The 14,926-nt window shown below is 47.4% G+C and overlaps 1 protein-coding gene across 1 annotated transcript in view; it reads left to right on the top strand.

Moving 5' to 3' along the window:
- IGDCC3 (immunoglobulin superfamily DCC subclass member 3) overlaps positions 1–14,926 on the top strand; it is a 310,994-nt gene that overhangs the window by 247,372 nt on the left and 48,696 nt on the right. The window contains exons 8-9 of the mRNA XM_082255109.1: positions 7,455–7,702; positions 14,524–14,688. Coding sequence (XP_082111235.1) covers positions 7,455–7,702; positions 14,524–14,688 — 413 coding nt within the window. The remainder of the gene's footprint in view (positions 1–7,454; positions 7,703–14,523; positions 14,689–14,926) is intronic.

The following is a 14,926-nucleotide window of genomic DNA, read 5'->3' on the forward strand; positions in this document are numbered from 1 at the left end:
AGGAAGGGGGGGGGTACAAGTATCCAGGAAACATAACCATGGTAACCCGTAACTAGGGCTCAGAGCTGTATTGATCCCCCCCACCACCCTTTCCATGGTAATTAAAGTCTTTCATTTCAATAGAAAGAGGCCTCCAGCCAGAAGGGTCCCTGACTTCAACTTTTAGATGCTTAACCCCTTGACTGAATCATTTAAAAGCCCCTTGCTAATGATGGGCAAATCACTGGCGAGGAGTAGGTTAAAGTGAGTAAAGTTCACCAATGACAACGACGGTAAGAAAAAAAGCAGAATAGAGCGGCCATGTTTTAATTGTGCCTCCTTCCAGTGACCCAAGAACCCCAGGGGTCTGTAGTTTTTTTTAACTATCGGGCTCCGAAAAGGTTAACCAAGATAAATGAGAGGCTACCATACATTTGCAAGATTAATCAAGCAAGACCATTACCTAATACATAGGATAAAACCAGACAGATCATTGTAATTCCAGCACAAAAGAGCCAACAAGCAGATGCAGTGTCTGGATAGACAAAGGGGACTTAATGTTCTGTATAAAATTGCATTATTAATTGATAATATGATCACTGGCTGTCATTTGTAATCACTCTATCATTCTGTTCCGCCTGGTGATTTGGGAATACGTACCACCTCCTCTGCTGGGTGCTTGTGTCATGTATCCACAACAGGCATCCACAACAGCTTCCTGCAGTTGGCTCTTTCTGCCCTTTGACTGGTTCTTGATTAATGCATTCAAAGTACATATTAAAATGTCAGCTACTGTGTCATCAGGGTCATGCAAATGAAAATTGCTGCTGATCAGGAATTGACAACCTATTTTTAACCTTTCTACATTCTCATTATCCTATTCATGTCAATCTATTGGGATTTTTGGCATGTCACGAAAGGGCCTCCAGGATAGTGAACCCTTGGACCATTCCTAATTTTACATGTGACATCTGCCCTCACACAGTGCAACCTCTGCTTAGTCCACATGTGTCAAACACAAGGCCCCTAGGGCTGAATCCGACCTTACCAGGCCCTCGCACTTCTCCTGCAGCTGCAGCGCCCTCCCTTGTCTCAGCCCCGACCTTGTCTCAGCAGGTGGCAGCAGAGGGGAGGACAGAACATCTCCGCCAGATCCTGTGTTTCTTAGGCAAGTCGCGGAGATGCTCAGCTCTGCCCTCCCGTCTTAGCAGTCGGCAGCAGAGAGAAGGATAGAACTCCTTCTACAGATCCTGTGCCTCTCTGTGCAGCCGCAGCATCCCCCTTGCTTCCATCTCCCCTGGTCCCATCATTCAGGAGACTCAGACAGCTGACTCCAGCCCTCCTTTGGTCCTTCCGCCAGACCCTACATTTTCTGCTTCCCAGCTTCACCCCCCTCTTCTTCCCGGCAGCAGCACAAGGAGCAGGGGAGGACTGGGCCAGGGGGCAGGGGGGCAATTGCCCCCCGGGCTGCTCTGATGCCCCGTAAAAAGGCTGCACAGCTTCTGCCACAGAGAGGCCTAAATGATTCCTGGTGAAAAGAAGGTGAAAATCCCCATTGCTGACCTACTAAGTGCGGGATGAAGACAAGGACAGAGCACAGCCCCCCCCCCCCCCCAGCATGGATGGTGTAAACTGTGTCTGAGCAGACACAGCCCCACAGTGGAGAATCTCTTCCCCTAGCTAACCCTGACCGAGCTGTCTAAGCTCCCCCAAACCCTCTCCTGCTGGCCAGGTCGGGGACCTGGATTCGGCCAGTGATTAGAGAGAGTAGCTGGAGCGGAGCTTCAGCCTGGAATGGGGGTCAGAAGGAGGCCAGGAAGAGGGAGAGTGGGAGAGGGGCAGAGTCGCTACACCATGGGCCTCTGGTATGTACTTGCCCCCTGGCCCGAAAGTTGCCAGTCTGCCCCTGACAAGGAGGATGGGGGACTTAGACCTTCTGATGGTGGGGGGGCTCTTGGCATTTAATGTAAGGGGAGGTTGCTCTGGATATCTAGTCTTACAGATACAACCAGACCTCTGAGGGCAACCATAATGCTGATGCAGCCCCTGGCTTAGTCAATACGGCAGTTTGTGGTTATTATACACAGTAGCTATCTAGCTGTTAAAAGTGGAATTAAACTGTACCTGAAATTCCTTTTTATTACTCAAAGTCAACTCACCCATCCATCCATGTTCCAATACTTTTTTTTGGAGAAACCAATTTGAAAAACACCCCCTTGGTCTCTCAGAATACATAAAGGTATCATGAATGTTGCTCTTATCGAGGCTGGTTATCAAGTACTTTCTCTATGGTACCACGCTCCTATCAAAGATATACCCTGGTTCCTCCCCACACTGTTTCCAGGGGTGTGGACAGGTTGGATCGATGTATCGCACGTGCTGTACGTGTTCTAAGGTCAAACGTTTAATGGTGAGAGTTAAAATTCCCAAGGTCGCCCTCCCTAATTAACCTATCCAAGATATTTCCAGATACACTCAAACTTTGTTATATTTTATGTTCCTAGTAGCTAAAATCGCAATTACAACCGCCTGAAGGAGTTCAGTGTTGGATCTGGTGGTAATGCAATAGAAATTAACGTGGCTAATGAAAAGATAGTGTATAGGGATGGGCGAATAGTTCGGCCCGAGCATGAGTTCGGGCCAAACATTTGCCTGCAGCCTGGCAGGTCAGAAAAGGTGGGAGGAGACAAGCGAGCGGCTCCCCCCTCCTGAACCATTCCAGACCACATGCCCTCAACATGAGGGGGTGGGCTCTGCCCCCCCACCCAAAGCACCTTGTCCCCATGTTAATGGGTACAAGGGCCTCATCCTCACAACCATGGGTGGTGGTTTTCGGGGTCTGCGGCTGGGGGGCTTATCGTAATCTGGAAGCCACCTTTAACAATCGGGCCCCAGATCCCCCCCCATGTGAAGGAGTGTCGGGCACATAGTACCCCTACCCATTCACCAAAAAAGTGTAAAAAAGTAATGAACACAAGAAACAAGTTTTTGACAATTCCTTTATTAAAAAATAAAAAAACAGTGTTCCTCGATGTAAATTCATTGTCAATCACGCCGCCCGCTGACCTGAAAAATAAAAAAAAATAAAAAACGCTCCCGCCTCCTGGGATGCCTTGCGCCGAATGCCTGCTCTGGGCTTTGACCATTCTTGCATAGGTAAGGAGCAGGGCCACCTGGCCATGTCACCCGGTGGCACCGCCCCTTCTGACCTCACATGTCCAGCATGCACAAGTCAAAAGGGGCAGTGCCACCGGATGACCCGCCCCTTAGCTATATAAGAAATGTCAAAGCGCAGAGCAGGTATTCGGGTAGAGATACTATGTACCCGATACTCATTCACATGGGGGGGGGCGGGATCCAGATTCTGATAAGCCCCGTTCCCTCAGACCCCCACAACAACCGGCAACGGTTGTGGGGATGAGGCCCTTGTCCCCATCAACATTGGGACAAGGTGCTTTGGGTTGGGGATGTGCCCAGAGTTGTGGGGAAGAGACGCCCGAAAGCACCCCCAACCCCCCCCCCCCATGTTGAGGGAACGTGGCCTGCAATGGTTCAGGAGAGGTGAGTCGCTCGCCCGCCCCCCCTTTCCTGACCTGCCAGACTGCATGCCTGAAAAATGCCTGGTATTGGTTTTGGGGTGGCCCCACACCTTAATTTTTTTTTTTAATTTTGGCATGGGGTTTCTCTCTAAATCCATGTCTCGAAGGGCCTGGAATAGACTGGGGGGGGATATGTAAAGAGCAGTTAGCTCCCATGGGCTCTGGGGCATGCCCTTCCACCTTCTGTGCCCTCCTATTGTCCAACCACTCTGATGGGTTGCCTTAATAATGAACAGTAAAGTACAGGTGGTGACTGGCCAGAGCTTGCTTCCATGGGTTGCTCTTTGCATACCACAGCTCCCTGGTTTTTGATGCTCCTAAGATGCCCTGCAGTGAATTAAAAGAGGGGCACCTGCAATAAAAATGAAAGGGCGAGTTTATTGTTTCTTTCTACCCATGAGGACACTTTGAGGCTCCTTCTGACACTCCCTTTAAGATGTGTGATTAGAAGGATTGAAAAAAGCTGCTTGGCTCTCTTTTAATTGCTTTTTAAACGCTTTTTGAGCCTGGTGCGGCAGACTGGGCTACAGACTGGCATTCCACGCCAAGATTAACTTGTTTAATTGTAATACATTTAAACCATAACATACCATCCCAGGGGTATATCAGTGGATCATGTTCCTTTTTTAAAGACCTTATCATCCTAATACACTCTAGGGCAGCCTTTCCCAACCTTTTACCCCAGAGGCAGTGGCGTAGCGTGGGTTGTCAGCGCCTGGGGCAAGGCAAGTAATTTGCGCCCCCTAACCTGCGGACTTTTAGTACTCCCCGAGTCCCTTCCTACAATAGTACTGACCAGCCTGATTCCTATACTGACCTACCAGTCCACTACGCTAACATACCTGATTCCTGTACTGGCCACTACATTGACCTACCTGTCCCCGACACTGACCCTTACAATGACCTACCTGATTCCTACCTGACCACTACACTGCCCACTACACTACACTGCCCACTACACTGCCCACTACACAGAGGACACCACCGCGTCATCGAGCCCTTACAGGGGGCGGGTCGGGGAGGATTGTGAGAGCTTAGAGGAGGCGGGACGGAGGCACATGCAGGGCTGACTTAGAAGACGGCGAGGCGGGCTCCAGAAGCGAGCCCAATCACAGGGCGACGACCGGCCATCGTTTAGCCTGAAGATGGCGGCGGCTGAAGTGACACGCTAGGAAGAATTTTTAAAGTTTGCTAGAGTGACACTGGCGTGGGATGCGCCCCCCCCCAAATGTTGCGCCCGGTGCGGCCGGCCCCCCCTGCACCCCCCACGCTACGCCACTGCCCAGAGGAACTCTTAATATAATCTGTCAGGTCTCAGAGATGCTTGATGGTCTCGAAGAAGCCCCGCTAAAACCAGTTCATTGGGGGTAAGAGAGAGAAGTGCCCTTTTCATTGGTGGCCATTGAGAAGAAAGCTCTTTACATTTGTGGATGGGGACAAGGGAGATGTAGATGCCGGGGATGCAGTGCAGATGCCGACAACCCCACTGAATGATCTCCCTGCAAGTGAGAGAGGCGGAGTCAACTACAATGTGCTGTAAAGTACTAGAGGCGGCTGGGTGCTTCTGCTTAACACAGCAACAAAAGTAAGACATGGTGGAGCTTTAATGAAGGTGGGGAGAAAATCTGGGTATGGAGGGGGGTTTGCATGCAGAGGTCAGAGCTGAAGAGGGGTGGAAGTGAGATGTGGATTGGGGATGCAAAGGTAAGCAGCTGTGGAAGAAGGTTGAACTCTGTACTATGTATGCAGCACACCCCTGAACTCTGCACTCTGAACGTAACGCACCCCCAAACTCTGCACTCTATTTCTAAACCCTCTGCCCCCCCCTCCCCACACCCAACCCTGCACTCTGTATGTAATGCACTCCTGGTATTTAATGCCTCTTTAAAATCCTGCCACTGCTGGTAAATTTTGACCACGCCCAATATTTGATGCATTTGGAGTGTGTTTTGGGGGGGGGGGGGGGGTCATGGGCTCTGTACCTATTTTCTGAGAAAAAAAGCCCTGATTATTATAAAGGATTTATATAGCTCCAGCAGTTTATGCAGCACTTTACTAAACAAGGAGAGACAGTACAGTTACAATACTATTCAAGACAAGAGGGTTAGGAGGGCCTTGCTCATGGGAGCTTACAATCTAAAGGTGATGCAAGTGATGCAAAAGGTGATAACTGTGTGGGAAAGAATTGTTTCGAGAAAGTAAGATTCCTTTGCCAACAAGAGATGCATTTTTAAGGATTGCCTAAAGGTGGACAGAGTAGGAGATAGCTGGACAGGTTGGAGTAGGGAGTTCCAGAGGATAATAGAGGCTCTGAAGAACTCCTGGAGACCAACATGGGAGGAAGTGACGAGAGAGCTAAAAAGCAGGAGGTCTTGAGAGATTGAAGAAGAAGGTTTCGGTGATATTTTGAGATGAAATTGGTGATGTGGCCAGTGCTGTATTTTGGCTTAGGCCAACAAGGCCCAGGCCTAGGGCGGCACTTTGCAGGGGGGCAGCAAAAAAGCTGCACCCTGCACAAAAAAAAAAAAAAAAAAAACAGCCTCCTCCCGGTTCCTGCAAGAAAAGGGTCTCCGCCAGCTTGCGCTACACTTTTAATATAGTGCCAGTCTTATCGGGTGAATTGGGCCAGAGGGCAGAGTCCAGGAGGCAAATCGGTCTGGCACCCCCATAAAGCGGTCAGTGATGAGGCTGCACTGATGGGCAGTAATGAGGCGGTACTGATAAGGCTGCACAGAGGGGCACTGATGAGGCTGAACGTATGGGAACTGATGAGGCTACGCTGATGGGCACTGATAGACTTGTGGTCTGGTTCACAGATGACAGGGCGGGTCATAAACAGTAAAGGGCGTGACCTTTACATTGGGGGGGTGGGTCATATGTAAATTAGGGGGTGCACAAGTTTAGTCAGGCCTAGGGCAGCACAAAACCTAAATACACCACTGGATGTGGCCACAGTGGGCGGCACAGTGGTGTAGTGGTTAGCACTTTCACCTAGCAGCAAGAGGGTCACTGGTTCGAATCCCAACCACGACACTACCTGCCTGGAGTTTGCATGTTCTCCCTGTGCCTTGCGTGGGTTTCCTCCAGGTACTCCGGTTTCCTCCCACACTTCAAAGACATGCTGGTAGGTTAATTGGATCCTGTATAAAATTGGCCCTACTATGTATGTATGAATGTGAGTTAGGGACCTTAGATTGTAAGCTCCTTGAGGGCAGGGACTGATGTGAATGTGCAATGTATATGTAAAGCGCTGCGTAAATTGACAGCGCTATATAAGAACCTGAAATAAATAAAAAATATAAAATGTAGCTCAGGGCAGAGTTGTGGATGGCATTGTATGTTAATATTTATTTTTATTCATTGGGTGATCAGATGATTGGAAGCCAGTGGAGGGATTGGCAGAGAAGGTTGGGAGATTCTGACTGGTTGGTAGGGTGGATGAGCCTGGCAGCAGAATTCATAATAGACTGAAGAGGGGATAACGTGTGTAGAGGCTGGCCAGCAAGGAAGGAGATAAAGGCAAGAGATGGAGCCAATAATTAGCTTTGTGGTGTTTTTGTCTAACAGGGGGCGTATTTTGGAAAGATTAAGTTGTGCTATTAGTCTCAATGGAGGGGTGCTATTGGGGGATTGGGGAGGGTTGGGGGGGGGGTTGGAGGAAATATTATGAGTTCAGTATATGAAATATTGAGTTTTTTGTAAGCTAAGGTAAGTGGTTTAACGTTTATACTCTTACAGTAATTTCAGTTAGTAGATTAGTGATGCAGATGATTCTTTCGTAAATACATTCAACTAACTGACTGTGCAGGTGACCGGTAATGATTGGCTTTGTATGTGAAAGTTTATGAGTCTTTGTTAATTTTCTTTCACTTGCAGCTCTTTAACGATCTCCGGGATCAGCCAGGAGGACGAGGCCATTTACCAGTGTATTGCTCAGAATAGCGCAGGTTCCAGTCAAGCCAGCGCTCGGCTTTCTGTAATATGGGCAGAAGGACTGCCTGGGGCACCTCAAGACATCACTGCCACCACCGTATCATCCACCTCTATCCAGGTATCCTGGAGCGAGCCCCTTGAAAACACCCAGGAAATTATTGGATATGTAGTGCACATCCGCAAAGCTGAAGGTATGTACCTTTGTATGCAGGGCCGGCGTTAGGGGGGGGGGCAAACTGGGCAACTGCCCAGGGCCCCGAATGTCCAGGGGCCCCGGGCCCCGTGTCACTGTCAGCAGCGGGCTCCAGGGGCGGACTGAGCGGTCGGGCACTTCGGACGGGAAGGGAACCCGCCGCCCAGTACAGCACTAATTCACCCGATGTTGTCTCAGAGACAACATCGGGCTATCGGGATGATGAGCAAAAGTAGACCTTCTGGATGTTATAACTGGGCAGACCAATTGTGTTGGCCTAATGGGGGGTATGGAGATTACAGTACTCCAATGATTTTCTGGCAATCATGTTGTGAATGAAGAGAGTAGGGGAGGGAAGCAGATTTTATCGCTCAGCTCCACCGCCATTTGCAGAAATCTTTGTATTTTTTTCAGTTAATCACTTCTGGATTGGAAGGTTTTACCCCCTTAATGACCAGACTATTTTTGTCGATATGGCACTGCATTACCTTAACAGACAAATGCGCGGTCGTGTGACACTGTACCCAAATAAAATTGATGTCCTTTTTTTCCCTCACAAACAGAGCTTTCTTTTGGTGGTATTTGATCATCTCTGCGATTTTTATTTTTTGCGCTATAAACAAAAAAAGAGCGACAACTCTGAAAAAAAATAATGACCAGGCCATTTTTATGCGATTCGGCACTGCGTTACTTTAACGTACAATTGCGCAGTCGTGCGACGCTGTACCCAAACAAAATTGATGTCCTTCTTTCCCACAAATAGAGCTTTCTTTTGGTGGTATTTGATCACCTGTGCGATTTTTTTTTTTTTTGCACTATAAACAAAAAAAGAGCGACAATTCTGAAAAAAAAAAAAAAACAATATATTCACATTCTGCTATATAACATTCCCCAATAAAAAAAATGTAAAAATCAAATTTTTTCATCCTTTTAGGCCAATTTGTATTCTGCTACATATTTTTGTTAAAAAAAAATCCCAATAAGCGTATTTTGATTGGTTTGTGCAAAAATTACTGCCTCTACAAACTAGGGGAAAGATTAATGTCATTTTTATTTATTTATTTTGTTTACTAGTAATGGCAATAACTAGTAATAGTCAGTGATTTTTAGCAGGACTGTGACATTGCGGCCAACAGATCTGACCCCTAACTGACACTTTTGGGAGGACCAGTGACATTACTACAGTAATCAGTGCTAAAAATATGCACTGTTACTGTAATAATGACACTGGCAGGGAAGGGGTTAACTCAGGGGCGATCAAAGGGTTAAGTGTGAGCCTAGGGGGTGTTTTCTAACTGTGAGGGGGTGGGCTTGTGGAATCAACACAGAGACCTGTGATCCTAAATAGGAGGAACATAGGTGCTCTGTGTTGATTCCTGAGAGAACAACGGTCTGCAGTGTTTACAACAGCAGACTGCCGTTCTCTCGCCACGGGGAGCTTACTACTACTACTTACTACTACTGATGCTTACTACTACTACTTACTATTACTACTACTACTACCTACTGTTACTACTACTACTACTTACTATTACTACTACTACTACCTACTGTTACTACTACTACTACTTACTATTACTACTACTACTACCTACTGTTACTACTACTACTGCTTACTATTACTACTACTACTACTACTTACTACTATTGCTGCTTACTACTGCTACTACTTACTATTACTACTACTACTACTGCTGCTGCTTACTAATACTACTACTTACTATTACTACTACTACTACCTACTGTTACTAATGCTACTACTTACTATTACTACTACTGCTGCTTACTACTACTTACTATTACTACTACTACCTACTGTTACTACTACTTACTACTACTGCTGCTTACTACTACTACTACTTACTATTACTACTACTGCTGCTGCTTACTACTACTACTACTACTACTTCTACTACTTACTATTACTACTACTGCTGCTGCTTACTACTACTACTACTACTACTTCTACTACTTACTATTACTACTATTACTACTACTTCTACTACTTACTATTACTACTACTACTGCTGCTTACTACTACTTACTATTACTACTACTACTACTACCTACTGTTACTACTACTACTATTGCTGCTTACTACTACTTACTATTACTACTACTACTACTGCTGCTTACTACTACTACTTACTATTACTACTACTACTACCTACTGTTACTACTACTACTACTACTTACTACTACTGTTGCTTACTACTACTACTTACTATTACTACTACTGCTGCTTACTACTACTACTACTTACTATTACTACTACTACCTACTGTTACTACTACTACTACTTACTACTACTGCTGCTTACTACTACTACTACTTACTATTACTACTACTACCTACTGTTACTACTACTTACTACTACTGCTGCTTACTACTACTACTACTTACTACTACTACTACTACTACTTCTACTACTTACTATTACTACTACTACTACTACTTACTACTACTACTACTACTTACTACTACTACTACTTACTATTACTACTACTACTACTGCTGCTGCTTACTACTACTACTACTACTACTACTACTTACTACTACTACTACTACTACTACTACTTACTATTACTACTACTACTACTACTACTGCTGCTGCTTACTACTACTTACTATTACTACTACTGCTGCTTACTACTACTTACTATTACTACTACTACTACTACTCTTACTACTTCTACTACTACTATAAAATGATAATGATCACTTGGTAATATGTAGTAGCAGAGGATGGAAGTAGTGCAGAGATCGATGACACAAATATTCAGGAAGAGAGGGAGTTTCTTCTCAAATTATCATGACTCACACTTTTATACCATAAGAAATATATTTAGTAGTAGTAGTAGAAGTAGTAAGAGTAGTAGAAGTAGTAATAGTAAGTAGTAGTAAGCAGTAGTAGTAGTAGTAGTAATATATTTGCTTTGTCTTGTTTTGTCTCTGGCATGACCTGACACTTTTCTCCTTCACCTAATGCTGCCAGCTCCTTGACCATCATTGTTACTCCCCATCTGACAAAATCTTTTAAAAGTGGCGTGTAGAACCGGGGCTAAGTGCTGGATGATTTTTTTGGACTGAAGTCTGTGTGATCGGAGCCGAGTGTTTGTTCTAGAGGTTGCCAATCATTTCCCGGGCTGTGTACGGAAGGTCATCAATCGCTGTTAACATGCTGTACTGTCACTCATGCAGTTCATAAGAGCATAGCCTCCATGCTGCTCCCTAATACATATGTATGGGGCTGATTTCCATGTAATTGGACTAATCACCATAGAGATTACAGCAATTTGCATTAACGATCTCCCCTAAAAATATGGGATTTAACCTGTTTTATGCTGGTCCCTATCAAAATGTCAACGTCCTTTGCAATTAGATAGCGGCACAGTTATCTCCAAATCTAATCTTCACTGTTATATGAGATATCTGCAGAGGAAAAAAAGTGAATGATCTGGATTTCTGCATGTGGCAGCTACAGTGCAATCTGATCCAATCGTCCATGTCCTAATAATTCAGAACTATTTAAACCCCAAAAGTTATGCTGGTCGACACTATACGAAAAATCGTTCAAACTCTTTTTTGAAAAATGAACACTTGGCCGCAAGAGCAGAGGATCGTGCCATCATGTAATGGCCGATAAATTGGACATAAATGATTCAATTTTTTGTCAGTGTTTTCACATATACCGAGTGCAAACAGTTTGGATGAGAAATTTATCGTTCGTTCGGCAATTTCCAAACTTGTCCTTTGTTTTTTCAGCTCAAAAACGTCACAACCGATTGCCGATTTGTACCCATTAAGTGGCCAAAAACGAAAGAACTGTCCAAATGACCGAATTTCGGCCAATTTTTCGTATAGTGTATGGCCAGCGTTAGAGTTATGCAGGCTGTACATGAGTCGAATTTCGAACGAATTTTCTTTCGAAAATCCTATTTAAGAAATTAGCACCATTAGTGGGCCGCAGCAATGACCAATATTTGTGCAGTCATCGAATTTGAGTGATTGGGCATGTCGGAAATTTTTTGAAAAACAAACGATTTTCTAATTATTGAGTGCAAGAAAAGAAAATTCCCGGAGAGAAAAGAAGATTCCCAGCCAACTAACAATTTTCTGATCAATGTTGGGAAAATTGTGTGACTCACCAGCTCTGGTCCCAGCACAGAGAAAGACTCACCAGCTCTGGTCCCAACACAGAGAAAGTCTAACCAGCTCTGGTCCCAGCACAGAGAAAGACTCCCCAGCTCTGGTCCCAACACAGAGAAACTCTAACCAGTTCTGGTCCCCACACAGTGAAAGACTCTCCAGCTCTGGTCCTAGCACAAGGAAAGACTCCCCAGCTCTGGTCCCAACACAGGGAAAGACTCCCTAGCTCTGGTCCTAGGTGGAAAAAAACTCCCCAGCTCTGGTCCCAGCACAGGGAAAGACTCCCCAGCTTTGGCCCCTGCACAGGGAAAGACTCCCCAGCTCTGGTCACAGCACAGGGAAAGACTCCGCAGTTCTGGTCCCAGCACAGGGAAGGACTCCCCAGCTCTGGTCACAGCACAAGGAAAGACTCCGCAGCTCTGCTCCCAGCACAGGGAAAGACTCCGCAGTTCTGGTCCCAGCACAGGGAAAGACTCCGCAGTTCTGGTCCCAGCACAGGGAAGGACTCCCCAGCTCTGGTCCCAGCACAGGGAAAGACTCTCCAGCTCTGGTCCCAGCACAGGGAAAGACTACCCAGCTCTGGTCCCAGCACAGGGAAAGACTCCCCAGCTCTGGTCCCAGCACAGGGAAAGACTCTCCAGCTCTCGACCCCACACAGTGAAAGACTCACCAGCTCTGGTCCCAACACAGGGAAAGACTCCCTAGCTCTGGTCCTAGGTGGAAAAAAACTCCCCAGCTCTGGTCCCAGCACAGGGAAAGACTCTCCAGCAGCTCTGGTTCCAGCAAAGGAAAAGACTCCCCAGCTCTGGTCCCAGCACAAAGAAAGACTCCCCAGCTCTGGTCCTAGGTGGAAAAAAACTCCCCAGCTCTGGTCCCAGCACAGGGAAAGACTCCCCAGCTTTGGCCCCTGCACAGGGAAAGACTCCCCAGCTCTGGTCACAGCACAGGGAAAGACTCCCCAGCTCTGGTCCCAGCACAGGGAAAGACTCTCCAGCTCTCGACCCCACACAGTGAAAGACTCACCAGCTCTGGTCCTAGCACAAGGAAAGACTCCCCAGCTCTGGTCCCAACACAGGGAAAGACTCCCTAGCTCTGGTCCTAGGTGGAAAAAAACTCCCCAGCTCTGGTCCCAGCACAGGGAAAGACTCTCCAGCAGCTCTGGTTCCAGCAAAGGAAAAGACTCCCCAGCTCTGGTCCCAGCACAAAGAAAGACTCCCCAGCTCTGGTCCCAGCACAGGGAAAGACTCCCCAGCTTTGGCCCCTGCACAGGGAAAGACTCCCCAGCTCTGGTCCTAGGTGGAAAAAAACTCCCCAGCTCTGGTCCCAGCACAGGGAAAGACTCCCCAGCTTTGGCCCCTGCACAGGGAAAGACTCCCCAGCTCTGGTCACAGCACAGGGAAAGACTCCGCAGTTCTGATCCCAGCACAGGGAAGGACTCCCCAGCTCTGGTCACAGCACAAGGAAAGACTCCGCAGTTCTGGTCCCAGCACAGGGAAAGACTCTCCAGCTCTGCTCCCAGCACAGGGAAAGACTCCCCAGCTTTGGCCCCTGCACAGGGAAAGACTCCCCAGCTCTGGTCACAGCACAGGGAAAGACTCCGCGGTTCTGGTCCCAGCACAGGGAAGGACTCCCCAGCTCTGGTCCCAGCACAGGGAAAGACTCTCCAGCTCTGGTCCCAGCACAGGGAAAGACTACCCAGCTCTGGTCCCAGCACAGGGAAAGACTCCCCAGCTCTGGTCCCAGCACAGGGAAAGACTCTCCAGCTCTCGACCCCACACAGTGAAAGACTCACCAGCTCTGGTCCCAACACAGGGAAAGACTCCCTAGCTCTGGTCCTAGCACAAGGAAAGACTCCCCAGCTCTGGTCCCAACACAGGGAAAGACTCTCCAGCTCTGGTCCCAGCACAGGAAAGACTCCCTAGCTCTGGTCCCAGTACAGGGAAAGACTCCCTAGCTCTGGTCCCAGTACAGGGAAAGACTCCCTAGCTCTGGTCCCAGTACAGGGAAAGACTCCCTAGCTCTGGTCCCAGTACAGGGAAAGACTCCCTAGCTCTGGTCCCAGCATAGGAAAAAACTCCCCAGCTCTGGTCCCAGCACAGGGAAAGACTCCCCAGCTCTGGTCTCAGCACAGCGAAAAAGACCCTTGGGTGGTTAAGTCCTCAAGTTCTCTCAGACTCAGTCTCTGTGGGCACAGACAGGTAGGATTGGCAGGTCTGTACCCCACAGTTCACAGAAAAAAAAGGCTCTCAGTGGCTCAGTCTTTTGCACTGTGGGCCCTCACCACGCCACACAACAATAAGTCTGCACTCTCTAGGTCCCTGCACTGCTCTGCCCAGACACCCTCTGCATATTTCTCCGGGAAAACTCCATTGCTCATCTTCTCCTCTTGTAATCCGGGGGGGGGGGGGGGAAGCATTGCCCTCCATGTTCTCTCCCCTTTGTTTTCATATCGTATCAAGAGGGGAAGAGGGACCACATAAACACCAGCCATCTATGCAGTGGTAGGTGAGACAGAGAGAGAGAGCAGGCACTGGAGCTTAACCCACTCTCCAACAACACAACTACAGGCCGTGGGGGGAGCCTGATCGCTCCTCAAACCAGCAGCACTTGGCTACACATCATTACCGGATGTATCTAACGCTTATTATGATTTTTGTGTTTTTTTCCTAGAACCTATTCAAATGGAATATCAAGAGGCTGTAAGCAAAGACACTTTTCAGCAGATAGTGACAGACCTGGAGCCTTCAACAACCTACAGCTTCTATATTAAAGCTTATACCTCAAGAGGAGCCAGCAAGGCGTCCACCACTGTGGTGCAGAGGACACTGGGAGAAGGTATGGAATGCAGCTCTCTATGTGACATCATTAAGCAAATATGAAATCAGTAAATCCTAAAATGAATACGGTATCCAGTGAAAACCTGTATGATAAGCTTTGGGATGGCTATAAAGGAGTGCCCAGTATAAAAGTTCATATCACTCGAGAGTCTGTTTCAAATGTTTATTGATCAGAGATAACAGGAAAGGCCTACACGTTTCAGGGGAAGTGCATCCCTCTTGCTCGGGGAAGGTAT

This window comes from Pelophylax lessonae, assembly GCF_965119305.1.
Source record: "Pelophylax lessonae genome assembly, chromosome: 4".
In the NCBI taxonomy this organism is placed as follows: domain Eukaryota; kingdom Metazoa; phylum Chordata; class Amphibia; order Anura; family Ranidae; genus Pelophylax; species Pelophylax lessonae.